General features: G+C 45.0%; 1 protein-coding gene across 1 annotated transcript in view; it reads left to right on the top strand.

Annotated features, from left to right (window-relative positions):
• slc24a5 (solute carrier family 24 member 5) overlaps window positions 1-13387 on the top strand; it is a 58680-nt gene extending 45293 nt beyond the window's left edge. The window contains exons 8-9 of the mRNA XM_038814756.1: window positions 3728-3829; window positions 11667-13387. Of these exons, the coding sequence (XP_038670684.1) occupies window positions 3728-3829; window positions 11667-11983 (419 nt within the window). The 3' untranslated portion in view covers window positions 11984-13387. The remainder of the gene's footprint in view (window positions 1-3727; window positions 3830-11666) is intronic.
• Window positions 13388-14616: the final 1229 nt, after the last annotated feature.

The following is a 14616-nucleotide window of genomic DNA, read 5'->3' as shown; positions in this document are numbered from 1 at the left end:
CTCATCCTGAATTCCACATATCACCACCTTTTCTGGCAACATTCTTCCCAAACTACATAATTCCTCATCTCTTACCATTAAAGATTGACGAGCCCCTGAATCTCTTAAAATTGTGACTTCTTTACCTGCTCCTCCTGATCCACATGAGTAAACTTTACTCACACAAGTAAATTCTTTAAAGACATCTGGCACCTTCTTAACAATTACTTCTTGAACAGGCTGTACAATCGTTTGCACCTCCTTCGTTTCCCTTGGGCTTTCCTTTACCACTCTAACAAATCGCACTGTCTTATCTTGTTTTACCACATCAGCCTTTACAGTGCTTTTCTTCAACCACCAACACCAACACAGTGCTTTTCTTCAACCACCAACCAATATCACCACACACCGATTCTCTGAAAGGGTACCCTATCTTGGGTTAGGCCCCCACCCTATCCCCTTAACTCAATAACCCTACCTAACAAAGAACAAAGAAAAGTACAGCGCAGATACAGGCCCTTTGGCCCTCCAAGCCTGTGCCGACCATTCTAAACTAAAATCTTCCGGGGTCCGTATCCCTCTATTCCCATCCTATTCATGTATTTGTCAAGATGCCCCTTAAATGTCACTATTCCACCTCTTCCTGCTTCCACCACCTCCTCCGGCAGCGAGTTCCAGGTACCCACTACCCTCTGTGTAAAAAAAAAAAACTTGCCCTATATATCTCTTCTAAACCTTGCCCCTCGCACCTTAAACCTATGCCCCGGAGTAATTGACCCCTCTACCCTGGGAAAAAGTCTCTGACTATCCAATCAGTCTATACCCCTCATAATTTTGTAGACCTCTATCAGGTCACCCCTCAACTTCCTTCGTTCCAGTGAGAGCAAACCAAATTTATTCAACCTCTCCTCATAGCTAATGCTCTCCATACCAGGCAACATCCTGGTAATTCTGTTCTGCATCCTCTCTAAAGCCTCCTTCTGGTAGTGTGGCGACCAGAATTGAACACTATACTCCAAGTGTGGCCTAACTAAGGTTCGATACAACTGCAACATGACTTGCCAATTTTTATACTCCATGCCCCGGCCAATGAAGGCAAGCATGCCATATGCCTTCTTGACTACCTTCTCCACCTGTGTTGCCCCTTTCAGTGACCTGTGGACCTGTACACCTAGATCTCTCTGTCAATACCCTTGAGGGTTCGACCATTCACCGTATATTCCCTACCTGTTTTAGACCTTCCAAAATGCATTACCTCACATTTCTCCGGATCAAACTCTATCTGCCATCTCGTCGCCCAAGTCTTCAAATGATCTAAATCCTGCTGTATTCTTTGACAGTCCTCATAGCTATCCGCAATTCCACCAACCTTTGTGACGTCCGCAACCTTACTAATCAGACCAGTTACATTTTCCTCCAAATCATTGCTATATATTATGAACAGCAAAGGTCCCAGCACTGATCCCTGTGGAACACCACTAGTCACATCCCTCCAATCAGAAAAGCACCCTTCCATTGCTACTCTCTGCCTTCTATGACCTAGCCAGTTCTGTGTCCATCTTGCCAGCTCACCTCTGATCCCCTGTGACTTCACCTTCTGTACCAGTCTGCCATGAGGGACCTTGTCAAAAGCCTTACTGAAGTCCACATAGACAACATCCACTACCCTCCCTGCATCAATCATCTTTGTGACCACCTCGAAAAACTGTATCAGGTTAGTGAGACATGACCTCCCCTTCATAAAACCGTACTGCCTCTCGCTCATACGACCCCTGTCCCGAAGAATTCTCTCCAGTAATTTTCCTACCACTGACGTAAGGCTCACCGGCTTGTAGTTCCGTGGATTATCCTTGCTACCCTTCTTAAACAAAGGAACAACATTGGCTAGTCTCCAGTCCTCCGGGACATCAGCTGAAGACAGTGAGGATCCAAAGATTTCTGTCAAGGATTCGGCAATTTCCTCTCTTGCCACCTTCAGTATTCTGGGGTAGAACCCATCAGGCCCTGGGGACTTATCCACCTTAATATTTTTCAAGACGCCCAACACCTCGTCTTTTTGGATCTCAATGTGACCCAGGCTATCTACACACCCTTCTCCAGACTCAACATCCGCCAATTCCTTCTCTTTGGTCAATACTGATGCAAAGTATTCATTTAGTACCTCGCCCAATTCCTCTGGCTCCACACATAGATTCCCTCCCCTGTCCTTCAGTGGGCCAACCCTTTCCCTGGCTACCCTCTTGCTTTTTATGTATGTGTAAAAAGCCTTGGGATTTTCCTTAACCCTATTTGCCAATGACCTTTCGTGACCCCTTTTAGCCCTCCTGACTCCTTGCTAAAGTTCCTTCCTACTTTCCTTATATTCCACACAGGCTTCGTCTGGTCCAACCCTTCTAGCCCTGACAAATGCCTCCTTTTTCTTTTTGACGAGGCATACAATATCCCTCGTTATCCAAGGATCGCAAAGTTTGCCATATTTATCCTTCTTCCTCACAGGAACATGCCGGTCCTGAATTTCTTTCAACGGGCATTTGAAAGCCTCCCACATGTCAGATGCTGATTTACCCTCAAACATCCGCTCCCAATCTCCGTTCTTCAGTTCCCGCCTAATATTGTTATAATTAGCCTTCCCCCAATTTAGCACATTCACCCTAGGACCACTCTTATCCTTGTCCAGCAGCACTTTAAAACTTACTGAATTGTGGTCATTGTTTCCAAAATGCTCCCCTACTGAACCTTCTACCACCTGGCCGGGGCTCATTCCCAATACCAGGTCCAGAACAGCCCCTTCCCGAGTTGGACAATCCACATATTCTTTTAAGAAGCCCTCCTGGATGCTCCTTACAAACTCTGTTCCGTCCAAGCCCCTAGCACTAAGTGAGTCCCAGCCAATATTGGCGAAGTTTTTTTTTATAAATTTAGATTACCCAATTATTTTTTCCAATTAAGGGGCAATTTAGCATGGCCAATCCACCTACTCTGCACATTTTTGGGTTGTGGGGGCGAAACCCACGCAGACACGGGGAGAATGTGCAAACTCCACACGGACAGTGACCCAGAGCCGGGATCGAACCTGGGACCTCAGCGCCGTGAGGCGGTTGTGCTAACCACTAGGCCACCGTGCTGCCCCAATATTGGCGAAGTTAAAGTCTCCCATCACAACAACCATGTTGCCTTTACTCCTTTCCAAAATCTGTCTACCTATCTGCTCCTCTATCTCCCGCTGGCTGTTGGGAGGCCTGTAGTAAACCCCCAACATTGTGACTGTACAGCTGTGATATTCTCCCTAACCAGTAGCACAACTCCTCCACCCCTTTTACCTGCCCATCTATCCCGCCTGAAACATCGAGATCCTGGAATGTTTAGCTGCCAATCCTGTCCTTCCCTGTTGTTACCTCACCTTTTGGACACTAAGGCGCAATTGATCATGGCCAATTCACCTAACCTGCACGTCTTTGGACTGTGGGAGGAAACCGGAGCACCCGAAGGAAACCCATGCAGACACTGGGAGAAAGTGCAAACTCCACAGAGTCACCGGAGGCTGGAATTGAACCAGGGTGCCTGGAGCTGTGAGACAACAGTGCGAGCCACTGTGCCGCCCTGTGTTAAATCCTTGAATGTTTCATTTTCAAATATTGTGACTTTATACAGCTGTTACGAAGTGCAGGCTGTGTGTCGGGGTGGGGGACGATGGGATGTGAATTCTCTCGGACAACGTGAACACTAAACTCAAACTCTTACAATTCAGGAGAAACCCTGGAAATACCTGAGACAGTAATGGGTCTCACGCTGTTGGCAGCAGGAACCAGTATTCCGGACACAGTAGCCAGTGTACTTGTTGCCAGAGAAGGTATGAATACATTTTTATTCTGAAGTAAAGTAACTGACTTTTATGAATGGCGGAAAGACAACTACACAAAAAAGGAGGTAATCGATACTGTTAATCAGCAGCGTATTGAAAATAACTAACCTAATAATTCTGTTACAGTATTAAATTATCTTAAGATGTTTTTAAAGTGTGAAACTGAAACAAAAGATTTTCGTAGAATGTGAAACCTTAATAGCTATGGTGCAAGATATATGAAGCGTCTCTTAGCTTACTGGGTTTTATTAATGAAACTCTTCAGTTATAGGGCAGCTTTTAATGCCGCCATTCTTTGGTCCTTGTTTGGGGAAGCAATTGCGCAGTGATATTGTCACTGGACTAGGAATCCAGAGACCCAGGGTTAGATCCTACAAGAGAAGATCTAACCATCGTCCCATAACATTCAATGGCATTACCATCGCTGAATCCCCCACAATCAACGTCCTAGGGGTTACATTGGTCAGAAACTGATCTGGACTAGCCACATTAATACTGTGGCCACCAGGGCAGGTCAAAGGCTAGGAATCCTACAGCGAGTAATTCACCTCCTGACCGCCCCCCCTATGAAAGCTTGTCAACCATCTACAAGGCACAAGTCAGGAGTGCCATGGAATACTGTCCACTTGCCTGGATGAGTGCAGCTCCCACAACACTCAAGAAGCTCAACACCATCCAGGAAAAAGTAGGCCACAAAGTAGGCTCCTCCTTCCACAAACATTCAAACCTTCCACTACCAAAAAACAGTGGCAATCTTGTGTACCGCCTACGAGATTCACTGCTGTAACCCACCAGGTTCCCATACTCCGCACCTTCCAAACCCACGACCTCTACCATCTCGAAGGACAAGGGCAGCAGATACATGGGAACCCCACCACCTGGAGGTTCCCCTCCAAGTCACTCATAAGAACTAGGAGCAGGAGTAGGCCATCTGGCCCCTCGTGCCTGCTCCGCCATTCAATGGGATCATGGCTGATCTTTTGTGGACTCAGCTCCACTTTCCGGCCCGAACACCATAACCCTTAATATCCCTTTATTCTTCAAAAAACTATCTATCTTTATCTTAAAAACATTTAATGACGGAGCCTCTACTGCTTCACTAGGCAAGGAATTCCATAGATTAACAACCCTTTGGGTGAAGAAGTTCCTCCTAAACTCAGTCCTAAATCTATTTCCCCTTATTTTGAGGCTATGCCCCCTAGTTCTGCTTTCACCCACCGGTGGAAACAACCTGCCCACATCTATCCTATCTATTCCCTTCATAATGTTATATGTTTCTATAAGATCCCCCCTCATCCTTCTAAATTCCAATGAGTACAGTCCCAGTCTACTCAACCTTTCCTCGTAATCCAACTCCTTCAGTTTGGGATTAACCTCGTGAATCTCCTCTGCACACCCTCCAGTGCCAGTACATCCTTTCTCAAGTAAGGAGAGCAAAACTGAACACAATACTCCAGGTGTGGCCTCACTAACACCTTATACAATTGCAGCATAACCTCCCTAGTCTTAAACTCCATCCCTCTAGAAATGAAGGACACAATTCCATTTGCTGCCTTAATCACCTGTTGCACCTGTAAACCAACTTTTTGCGACTCATGCACTAGCACACCCAGGTCTCTCTGCACAGCAGCATGTTTTAATATTTTATCATTTAAATAATAATCCCGTTTGCTGTTATTCCTACCAAAATAGATAACCTCACATTTGTCAACATTGTATTCCATCTGCCAGACCCTAGCCCATTCACTTAACCTATCCAAATCCCTCTGCAGACTTCCAATATCCTCTGCTCTTTTTGCTTTACCACTCATCTTAGTGTTGTCTGCAAACTTGGACACATGGACCCAACTCCAAATCATCTATTTAATTGTGAACAATTGTGGGCCCAACACTGATCCCTGAGGGACACCACTAGCTACTGATTGCCAACCAGAGAAACACCCATTAATCCCCACTCTTTGCTTTCTATTAATTAATCAATCCTCTATCCATGCAACTACTTTACTCTTAATGCCATGCATCTTTATCTTCTGCAGCAACCTTTGTGTGGCACCTTGTCAAAGGCTTTCTGGAAATCCAGATATACCTCATCCATTGGCTCCCCGTTATCTACTGAACTGGTAATGTCCTCAAAAAATTCCACTAAATTAGTTAGGCACGACCTGCCCTTTATGAACCCATGCTGCGTCTGCCCAATGGGACAATTTCTATCCAGATGCCTCGCTATTTCTTCCTTGATGATAGATTCCAGCATCTTCCCTAATACCAAAGTTAAGCTCACTGGCCTACAATTACCCGCTCTCTGCCTACCTCCTTTTTTAAACAGTGGTGTCACGTTTGCTAATTTTCAATCCGCCGGGACCACCCCAGGGTCTAGTGAATTTTGGTAAATGATCACGAATGCATTTGCAATTTTTCTCGCCACCTCTTTTAGCACTCTGGAATGCATTCCATCAGGGCCAGGAGACTTCTCTACCTTTAGCCCCATTAGCTTGCCCATCACTACCTCCTTAGTGATAACAATCCTCTCAAGGTCCTCACCTGTCATAGCCTAATTTCTATCAGTCACTGACATGTTATTTGTGTCTTTCACTGTGAAGACCGACCCAAAAAAAACCTGTTCAGTTCCTCAGCCATTTTCTCATCTCCCATTATTAAAACTCCCTTCTCTTCCTCTAAAGGACCAATATTTACCTGAGCCACTCTTTTTTGTTTTATATATTTGCAGAAACTTTACTATGTTTTTATATTCTGAGCAAGTTTACTCTCATAATCTATTTTACTCTTCTTTAGAGCTTTTTTAGTAGCTTTCTGTTGCCCCCTAAAGATTTCCCAGTCCTCTAGTCTCCCACTAATCTTTGCCACTTTGTATGCTTTTTCCTTCAACTTGATACTCTCCCTTATTTCCTTAGACATCCACGGTCGATTTTCCCTCTTTCTACCGTCCTTCATTTTTGTTGGTATAAACCTTTGCTGCGCACTGTGAAAAATCGCTTGGAAGGTTCTCCACTGATCCTCAACTGTTCCACCATAAAGTCTTTGCTCCCAGTCTACCTTAGCTAGTTCTTCTCTCATCCCATTGTAATCTCCTTTGTTTAAGCACAGAACACGAGTATTTGATTCTACCTTCCAACCCTCCATCTGTATTTTAAATTCCACCATATTGTGATCGCTCCTTACGAGAGGATCCCTAACTATGAGATTATGATGTGGAGATGCCGCCGTTGGACTGGGGTGAACACAGTAAGAAGTCTTACAACACCAGGTTAAAGTCCAACAGGTTTGTTTCAAACACAAGCTTTCGGAGCACTGCTCCTTCCTCGGGTGAAGTATGAGATTATGAATCAATCCTGTCTCATTACACAGGACAAGATGTAGGACCGCTTGTTCCCTCGTAGGTTCCATTGCATACTGTTCTAGGAAACTATCGCAGATACATTCTATAAACTCCTCCTCAAGGTTGCCTTGACCGACCTGGTTAAACCGATCGACATGTAGATTAAAATCCCCCATGATAACTTCCCGCATCGGTTCCCATCCCCCTGTCATTGGTGCCTATGAGCACCACGACAGCTGGCTGTTCACCCCCCCCCCCCCTCAGAATGTCCTGCAGCCACTCCGAGACATCCGTGACCCTTGCACCAGGGAGACAACATACTCATCACCCTGACTTGGAAATATATCACTGGCACTGGGACAAAATCCTGGAACTCCCTCCCTAACAGCACAGTGGTGTACCTACACCTGAAGGACTGCAGCGGTTCAAGAAGGCAACTCACCACCACCTTCTGAACGGCAACTAGGGATGGGCAATAAATGCTGGCGACACCCACATCCCGTAAATGAATTTGAAAAAAAAATGTTCTGGGGAACTAGGTTGGAATCCCATGAGCGCAGATGGTGGAATTCTATTGATGACCATGAAACCATTGTTGATTGTCATAAAAACCCATCTGGTTCACTAATATCCTTTTTAGGGAAGGAAATCTGCCATCCTTACCCGGTCTGGCCTACATGTGAGTCCAGACCCCCAGCAGCGTGGTTGACTCTTCAGTGGGCGATAAATGCTGACCCAGCCAGCGACGCCCGCATCCCATGAACGAATAGAGAAAATAAATTGCTTTCCACTTTCCCTGCTGCAAACGACATGTATAAAAAGTAAAAATTGGCTGCTGGCTAAATGTGTCCTCCACCTGCTCATGTGTGCTGAAACCTGGCTGAAATCCGCAAAAGATCATTAAAACTCTGAAGGACTTGCTGCAGTTTGAAGAGCTTAGATAGAGGAAACATTTTAAGTGCACCATTTTAAAAATTGCTTGATCTTAAAAAGTTTAGGAGAAGAGATTATTCACAATTTTAAACAACATTACTTTTTCCTGCAAAGATTTTTCCTTCTGGCTAGCTCAGAAGTAAGCAACACCATACCTGCAAACGGTTCAACCCATCCAAAGCATACACCCTGGAAAAAGGATGGAGACGTTCTCTCCTCACTGAAGGAATTCAAATAGAAAACAAATAACAACAATAACTCCAAGTTGCTATTAATGCGCATCCCAGACAGGAGCATCCCATTGTTTTGACTGTCTGGTATTGGAGGTTTCTATCCCCGCCTTGTATCTCTTCCTGAGAGCTGTTTTTTTCAAAAAGCATTTTGCAGCAGACAGGGTTTGCAGCGGACAGGGTGTGTCTTGCGTGCAAGGAAAATCTCGCAAAAGGCACCATGCAGAAAAATATTAAATGACATAGCAATTTGAATACCTTGAATGTCGGTGAACCTGATGGCCCAACAGCCCTTTCAAACCTACAGATTTGTGAAGGATAATTGAGGCTGTCACTCCACTTCAGTGGAGTACTGCAGGAGTGCTGCACTGTCACAGCTGCTGTTGCTCAGATGAGATGTCTGCCTTCCCAGGTGAGCATAAAATATTTCACGGCACAGAGTTGTGGCGTTTTCCCTAGTGGGTTTGGCCAATATTTATCCCTCATTCAACATTATAATGCTTGGATAACCTGTTGGTTTTTATCAGATTGCTGCGTGTAGGAGTCTGCTTTGTGCTGCCACTTTTCCTACACAACAACCATTACTAGACGTCACGAGCACTTCATTTCTCCCCACCCTTTTATTCTTTCAATGCATTGGATGTGTGTGTTAACGGCATTTGTTACCCATTCCTAATTGCCCTCAGAACTGAAGAGCTTGCGAGGTCATTCCTAAAGAACATGAGTAAAGCAGGTGGGTTTTTATGCCGATCAATAGTTTCACGGCCACCATTATTGAGAGTAGCTTTCAATTCCAGAAATCCCAAATTTAAATTCCGCCAGCTGCCATGGTGTAATTTGAACCCATGCCCTGGAGCCAGGGTCCTGAGGTTACACGTCCTGTGATGTTACCATACACCAGTCTCCCACTTAAAGTCAAACATATTGCCTGGTTAAAAGGTCAGTGGTTACACTGCAGTTCTGACACCCTTGCTTTAAAGTCGGCAACAAACAGATATTTCCTGTAAAATTAGCAGCAAGGAATACCCCTTATTTTCAAAGGAGTTTGTTAAACTGGTATGGTCATTTTCTGATTTATTTGGTCAGGTATTTTTGAGAAATAGAAGCACCATACTACAATCTCTCCAATCGCTGCTCTCCCCACCATGACCTCTGTGCGGACATGTGGGGCAGGATTCTTCCAAATCCCCGAGATGGCCCCGCGCTGACGTAAAAAGTGACGCGAACCATTCCGGCGTCGGGCCGACCGGAAGTTGCGAAATCCTCCGCACTTTTGGGGGCGAGGTCGGCGCCAGAGGGATTGGCACTGTGCCAACCGGCACCGAAGGGATGGGGCAAGTTAGCGCATGCGCAGAACCGCCGGAGTGGGTCCGCGCATGCGCAGACCGGCCGGCTTATTCTAGCGCATGCGCAGGGGGTTGTCTTCTCTGCGCCGGCCATGGTGGAGACCTACAGAGGCCGGAGCGGAAGGAAGGAGTGCCCCCACGGCACACGCCCACCCGCAGATTGGTGGACCCGATCACGGGCCAGGCCTCCGTGGGGGGCCCCCGCGCTGGATCCCCCCCCTCTCCCCGCGCCCCCGGAGGACCGCACCAGCTGGCCTACCAGCCAGGTCCTGCCGTGTGGGACAATGTCTAACCCACGCCGGCTGGACTGGCCAGAATCCGGCGACAGCTTGGCCCATCGGGGCCCGGAGAATTGCCGGGGGGCACGCTGCCAACGGCGCGGCGTGGCCCCTGCCCAAAAACCGGTGCCAGAGAATGTGGCAGCTGCCGTCGGAGCGGCGGGGCGGGATTCACGCCGCCCATGGGGATTCTCCGACCCGGAGCTGCAATTAACACCTATTAAACATCAAGACTGAAGGTGTTGCTTTCAACTCATTCTAATAACTGGTGGTCGTTGAGTGGTGCAGGATAGACTAAGTTTTGGATGAGCTTAAATTTATGGCGATAAATAGTCATATGGTTGTGCTTAAAGACTAAATTTGTCACTATTTGTGGCCCTTTTAACATTTAGTCAAAATGAGCCAGTTGTTTCCACTGCCAGTAAATCAACTGTTCAACATCAGCATCTCATTTTACCATTATACCCCACTCCAGCTCCATCACACAACACCAATTTCTACCTCCATCCCATCAGCTGACAACATGCGCAAGGCACTCCGACCTTTTATCTCCACTGTCCAATATTGGATGTGATTCAGCAATGCTGCGATTGGACAACATTTGCTAAATAATCTTCAGTGTGTTAAGAGTTACGCCTTTGACAAATTCTAAGATTGTCAGTCAGGCTCGCAGTGTGATACATACTGAAGGCTACATAATAATACACAATGCCCTGTTCTTTGGAAAGAAGCTGTACACAAATTGTGCCTACTTCAGCTAAACAAAATAAGTGACAGCCATTTGCTGGTTCATTCCTCAGGGTTGACCAACCTGGTTTTGATTTCACAATGCTTGGCAGTTAAGCGCCAGTCACCAACTGGTATATTCTTCCTGGCCAAGCATACCTGCCAACCACTCTTCTCATAAGGAATAAATTTGTTGATTTCCCTTGTATTGTATTCTTGCGAATGTCCTGATGAATGTCCAAAAGCTTTGACAAATTTATTCTTTTAGCACAACCATATGATTATTTATCGCCATAAATTTAAGCTTATGCAAAAGTTTATCTATCCTGCACCACTCAACTACCACCAGTATTGGCTCTGGTCTCCAAGGTTCGGAAATACCTCAAGATCCTTTAGTCTCTTAAATGCCCTGCCACCTCACCTTGAAGCTTCTCCACTCCTACAATCCAGCACTGTGTCTTGCCCCGGCTTGAGGGCAGCACAGTAGCAGAGTGTTTAGCATTGTTGTTTCACAGCACCAGGGCCCCAGGTTCGATTCCCGGCTTGGGTCATTGTCTGTGTGGAGTCTGCACATTCTCCCCATGCCTGTGTCGGATTCCTCCAGGTGCTTCCTCCTACAAGTCCCAAAAAACGTGCTTGTTAGATGAATTGGACATTCTGATTCTCCCTCCGTGTACCCAAACAGGCACCGGAGTGTGGCGACTAGGGGATTTTCACAGTAACTTTTTTGCAGTGTTAATGTAAGCCTACTTGCAACACTAATAAAGATTATTTGTCTTTGTAAACTCTGCCCCTCAATTTAACCAAACTTTGTCACTGTTCCATTTTTAATCACCATTCCATACACTTGTACGAAAGTTCCGTACACTTCTGATTACACTTGTAATACTCAAAGGTACAATCTCAAAGTGGAATATTGGAATGCAATTGCTTTAATACTATGATAAAACAATTTTTTTCTCCCTCAACTCACAGGCAAAGGCGATATGGCGATGGCAAACATTGTAGGTTCCAACGTATTTGATATGCTGTGTCTTGGCATACCCTGGTTTATCAAAACTGCATTTGTTGACACATCACCTGTAAAAGTGAACAGCAATGGCATGACCTACACAACAGCTTCTCTCCTCCTTTCGATTATCTTCGTATTTGTGGCGATTAAAGTTAATGGATGGAAACTAGACAAGAAACTTGGAGCAACATGTTTGATTGCTTACGTGGTTTTTCTCACCGTCTCCATCCTAAATGAACTGGGAATCCTGGGCAACAGTCTCATAAGGACATGTGACTAATGGTGCAATTATGACATTTATAACCAAAGATGTTTTTAAATGTTTTTTTCCCCTTTTAAAATAATTTAACTGAGGTTGAGGATGACCAGTGCTATCAACTCCATCGTCTGTAACCTCCCTTTCCACTCGGATCACTGAACACAGTCGTTATCTATCAAATCTGTGACCACCTTTTCCAAAACTCCCATTTCAACCAAGTCTCCACCCAACGACAGCCATAATCAGTCACAAATGACTTGCTCTCTTCTTTTCATACTGCCTGCACCCTTTCAGCTAACCACACCATCCATTCCCAACACCTCCCCTCCATCATCCAGAGAGCAGGACTGACCTGGTTTAGTTTCAGTCTTGCTTGTCCAATCATAGCTAGTTTAGGTGGGGTTATGGGCTTAGGGCCAGGAGTGGGCCTAGGTCAGGTGTTCTTTCTGCACTTCCCATCACTCCATTCTCAACTACTTGCTGCCACTGTGACATTATCCAAAAGATGTTAGGTTCCAATACTAATCACACTGGTATCAGACTGCTTTGCTGATATGCAGGCCTAGATGTGCCAAATTAATCACCAAGGCCGACACCATTGCCTTGGGTCCCCATTAAAACTGTTTCTTAGCCATCAATTCCAGCTCTCTCAAATTGAAACGTTTATAACACTGAGCTTATTTTCTGAGTCCATATAATAATAATCTTTATTAGTGTCACAAAAGGCTTACATCCACACTGCAATGAAGTTACTGTGAGAATCTCCCAGTCGCCACACTCCGGCACCTGTTCGCGTACATCGAGGGAGAATTCAGAATGTCCAATTCACTTAACAATCACGTCTTTTCAGGACTTGTGGGAGGAAACCGGAGCACCCGGAGGAAACCCACACAGACACAGAGAACGTGCACTCAGCACATCAGCCCTGGCCAGAATCAAATCAAGGACCCTGGCACTGTGAAGCAAAAGTGCTAGCCACTGCTACCATGCCACCCATATCCTCGCCAATAGACTGCCTTAGCCAGACTCAACTGTTCCAATGACCACCCATCCCACATGATTTAGAACTCCTTGCTGCCAACTCGCACCAACTGATGTTCACCTGTCCTTACAGACCTACATACACTTTCAGGCTACCAGCATGTTTTAAAATTTCCAGCCTTGTTTACAAATCTCTAATCTCCTCAAACTGTAACTTCTTGTGCAAGTGTCCTTTACCCCTAACCACCTTGCCTTCATCCCAAAGTTGTATCTTTCCCTCCCTAAATATCTCAGACACTTCTTAAAATCTACCTCATTGACCAAGTGACCCTTTCGAACATGTCCATCTTTAGTTCCGTCAATTTTTGTTTCAACTCCTGTGAAGCACTGTGGGATGTTTTGCAGCAAAGGTGCTATTAAAATGCAAGTTGCAATTGATTTAAACAGCTTGCTCTGGACTATTTTGAATGCAGAATTTGGATGCAAGAATCTGATTTAACAAGAGATTGTTCCTAATAGAAATGATTCCGGACATGGTACACAAACTACAACAATGCCTGGACAAGTGAATCGATTAATTTTTCTTCAATTGATAATAGTTTGTTAGAGGTACCAGTAGTTTCTATTAGTTCTAGACTGCGATTTCAGGGCCACTTCGAAATAAGGGGTCGTCCATTTAGGAGAGATGAGGAAAATGTGTTCCCCTGAGGTTTGAGACACTTTGGAATTTTATTCCTCAAAAAGGTGGTTGAGGTGGAATCCTTGAATACCTTTGAGGCATAGGTTGATAGATTCTTGATCAGGAAAAGGGGCCTACTCCCCTTAATCCACACGTTCAGACAAAATTTAGCCAAGCACAAAAACCTTTCAAAATGTTATCCACAGGGGAAATAACACGCCATTCATTGGAATGAAATAATATTCAGGGGTCAGGAAGGTCACTTTCACAAGAGCAGTTGGCACACAAATATTGCTGAAGATGAACACCACAGAATTCATAATGTTTTGCAAGCTTCAAATGCAACAGAATTTAGCTTGAGTTTACAATAAACAAAATGCAAGTATTCTGTATGGTCTTTGAGATACGAATGCAAAAATCTTTAAAATGAGTTTAAAATGAGATAATGCTTGCAGTTACCTAACCAAAGTAAAAGAAGCTCCGAATAGGTTTGCGTTGTGATTTTCTTTCTCCTCATTATTTAATCCATGTGTTTCAGTCTTGCTAAAGTTTACATGACCTTCTTAAAACGGAGCAAAATAACCTGGTTTTATCCTGTAACTGATTGGACATGTAGCTTTGGGGATTTTCTGCGAAGAGTACAAAAAAAATGACCAACTTCACAAAGTACATGTTTTAGACTAAGAGGAGCTACTTTCATACCAACAGAGCTGTGCATAGAGTTCACCACCTTTGGCCAAAATGGAAGCAACCAAGGTTAACATCTACAGATGAAAAGATCACCACTAACAATTAATTCAAAGTAAACCATATCCAAAGCTTGTGGAGTTTCAAATTGACACCAACAGAGAGGTTATTCTAATGGGGGCTGGGCAAGAACTGAGTAGTAGGAACATGTTGCAAGAAAGCAACACCATACTCAGTTAATAATTTAACAGAGGCCTGGTACTTCCCCAATAAAAACAAGGCACTCAGACAATTCTGGGAGGGGTGG

Source organism: Scyliorhinus canicula, chromosome 12 (genome assembly GCF_902713615.1).
Source record: "Scyliorhinus canicula chromosome 12, sScyCan1.1, whole genome shotgun sequence".
Lineage (NCBI taxonomy): Eukaryota > Metazoa > Chordata > Chondrichthyes > Carcharhiniformes > Scyliorhinidae > Scyliorhinus > Scyliorhinus canicula.
This window is presented reverse-complemented; position numbering and strand designations above follow the sequence as displayed.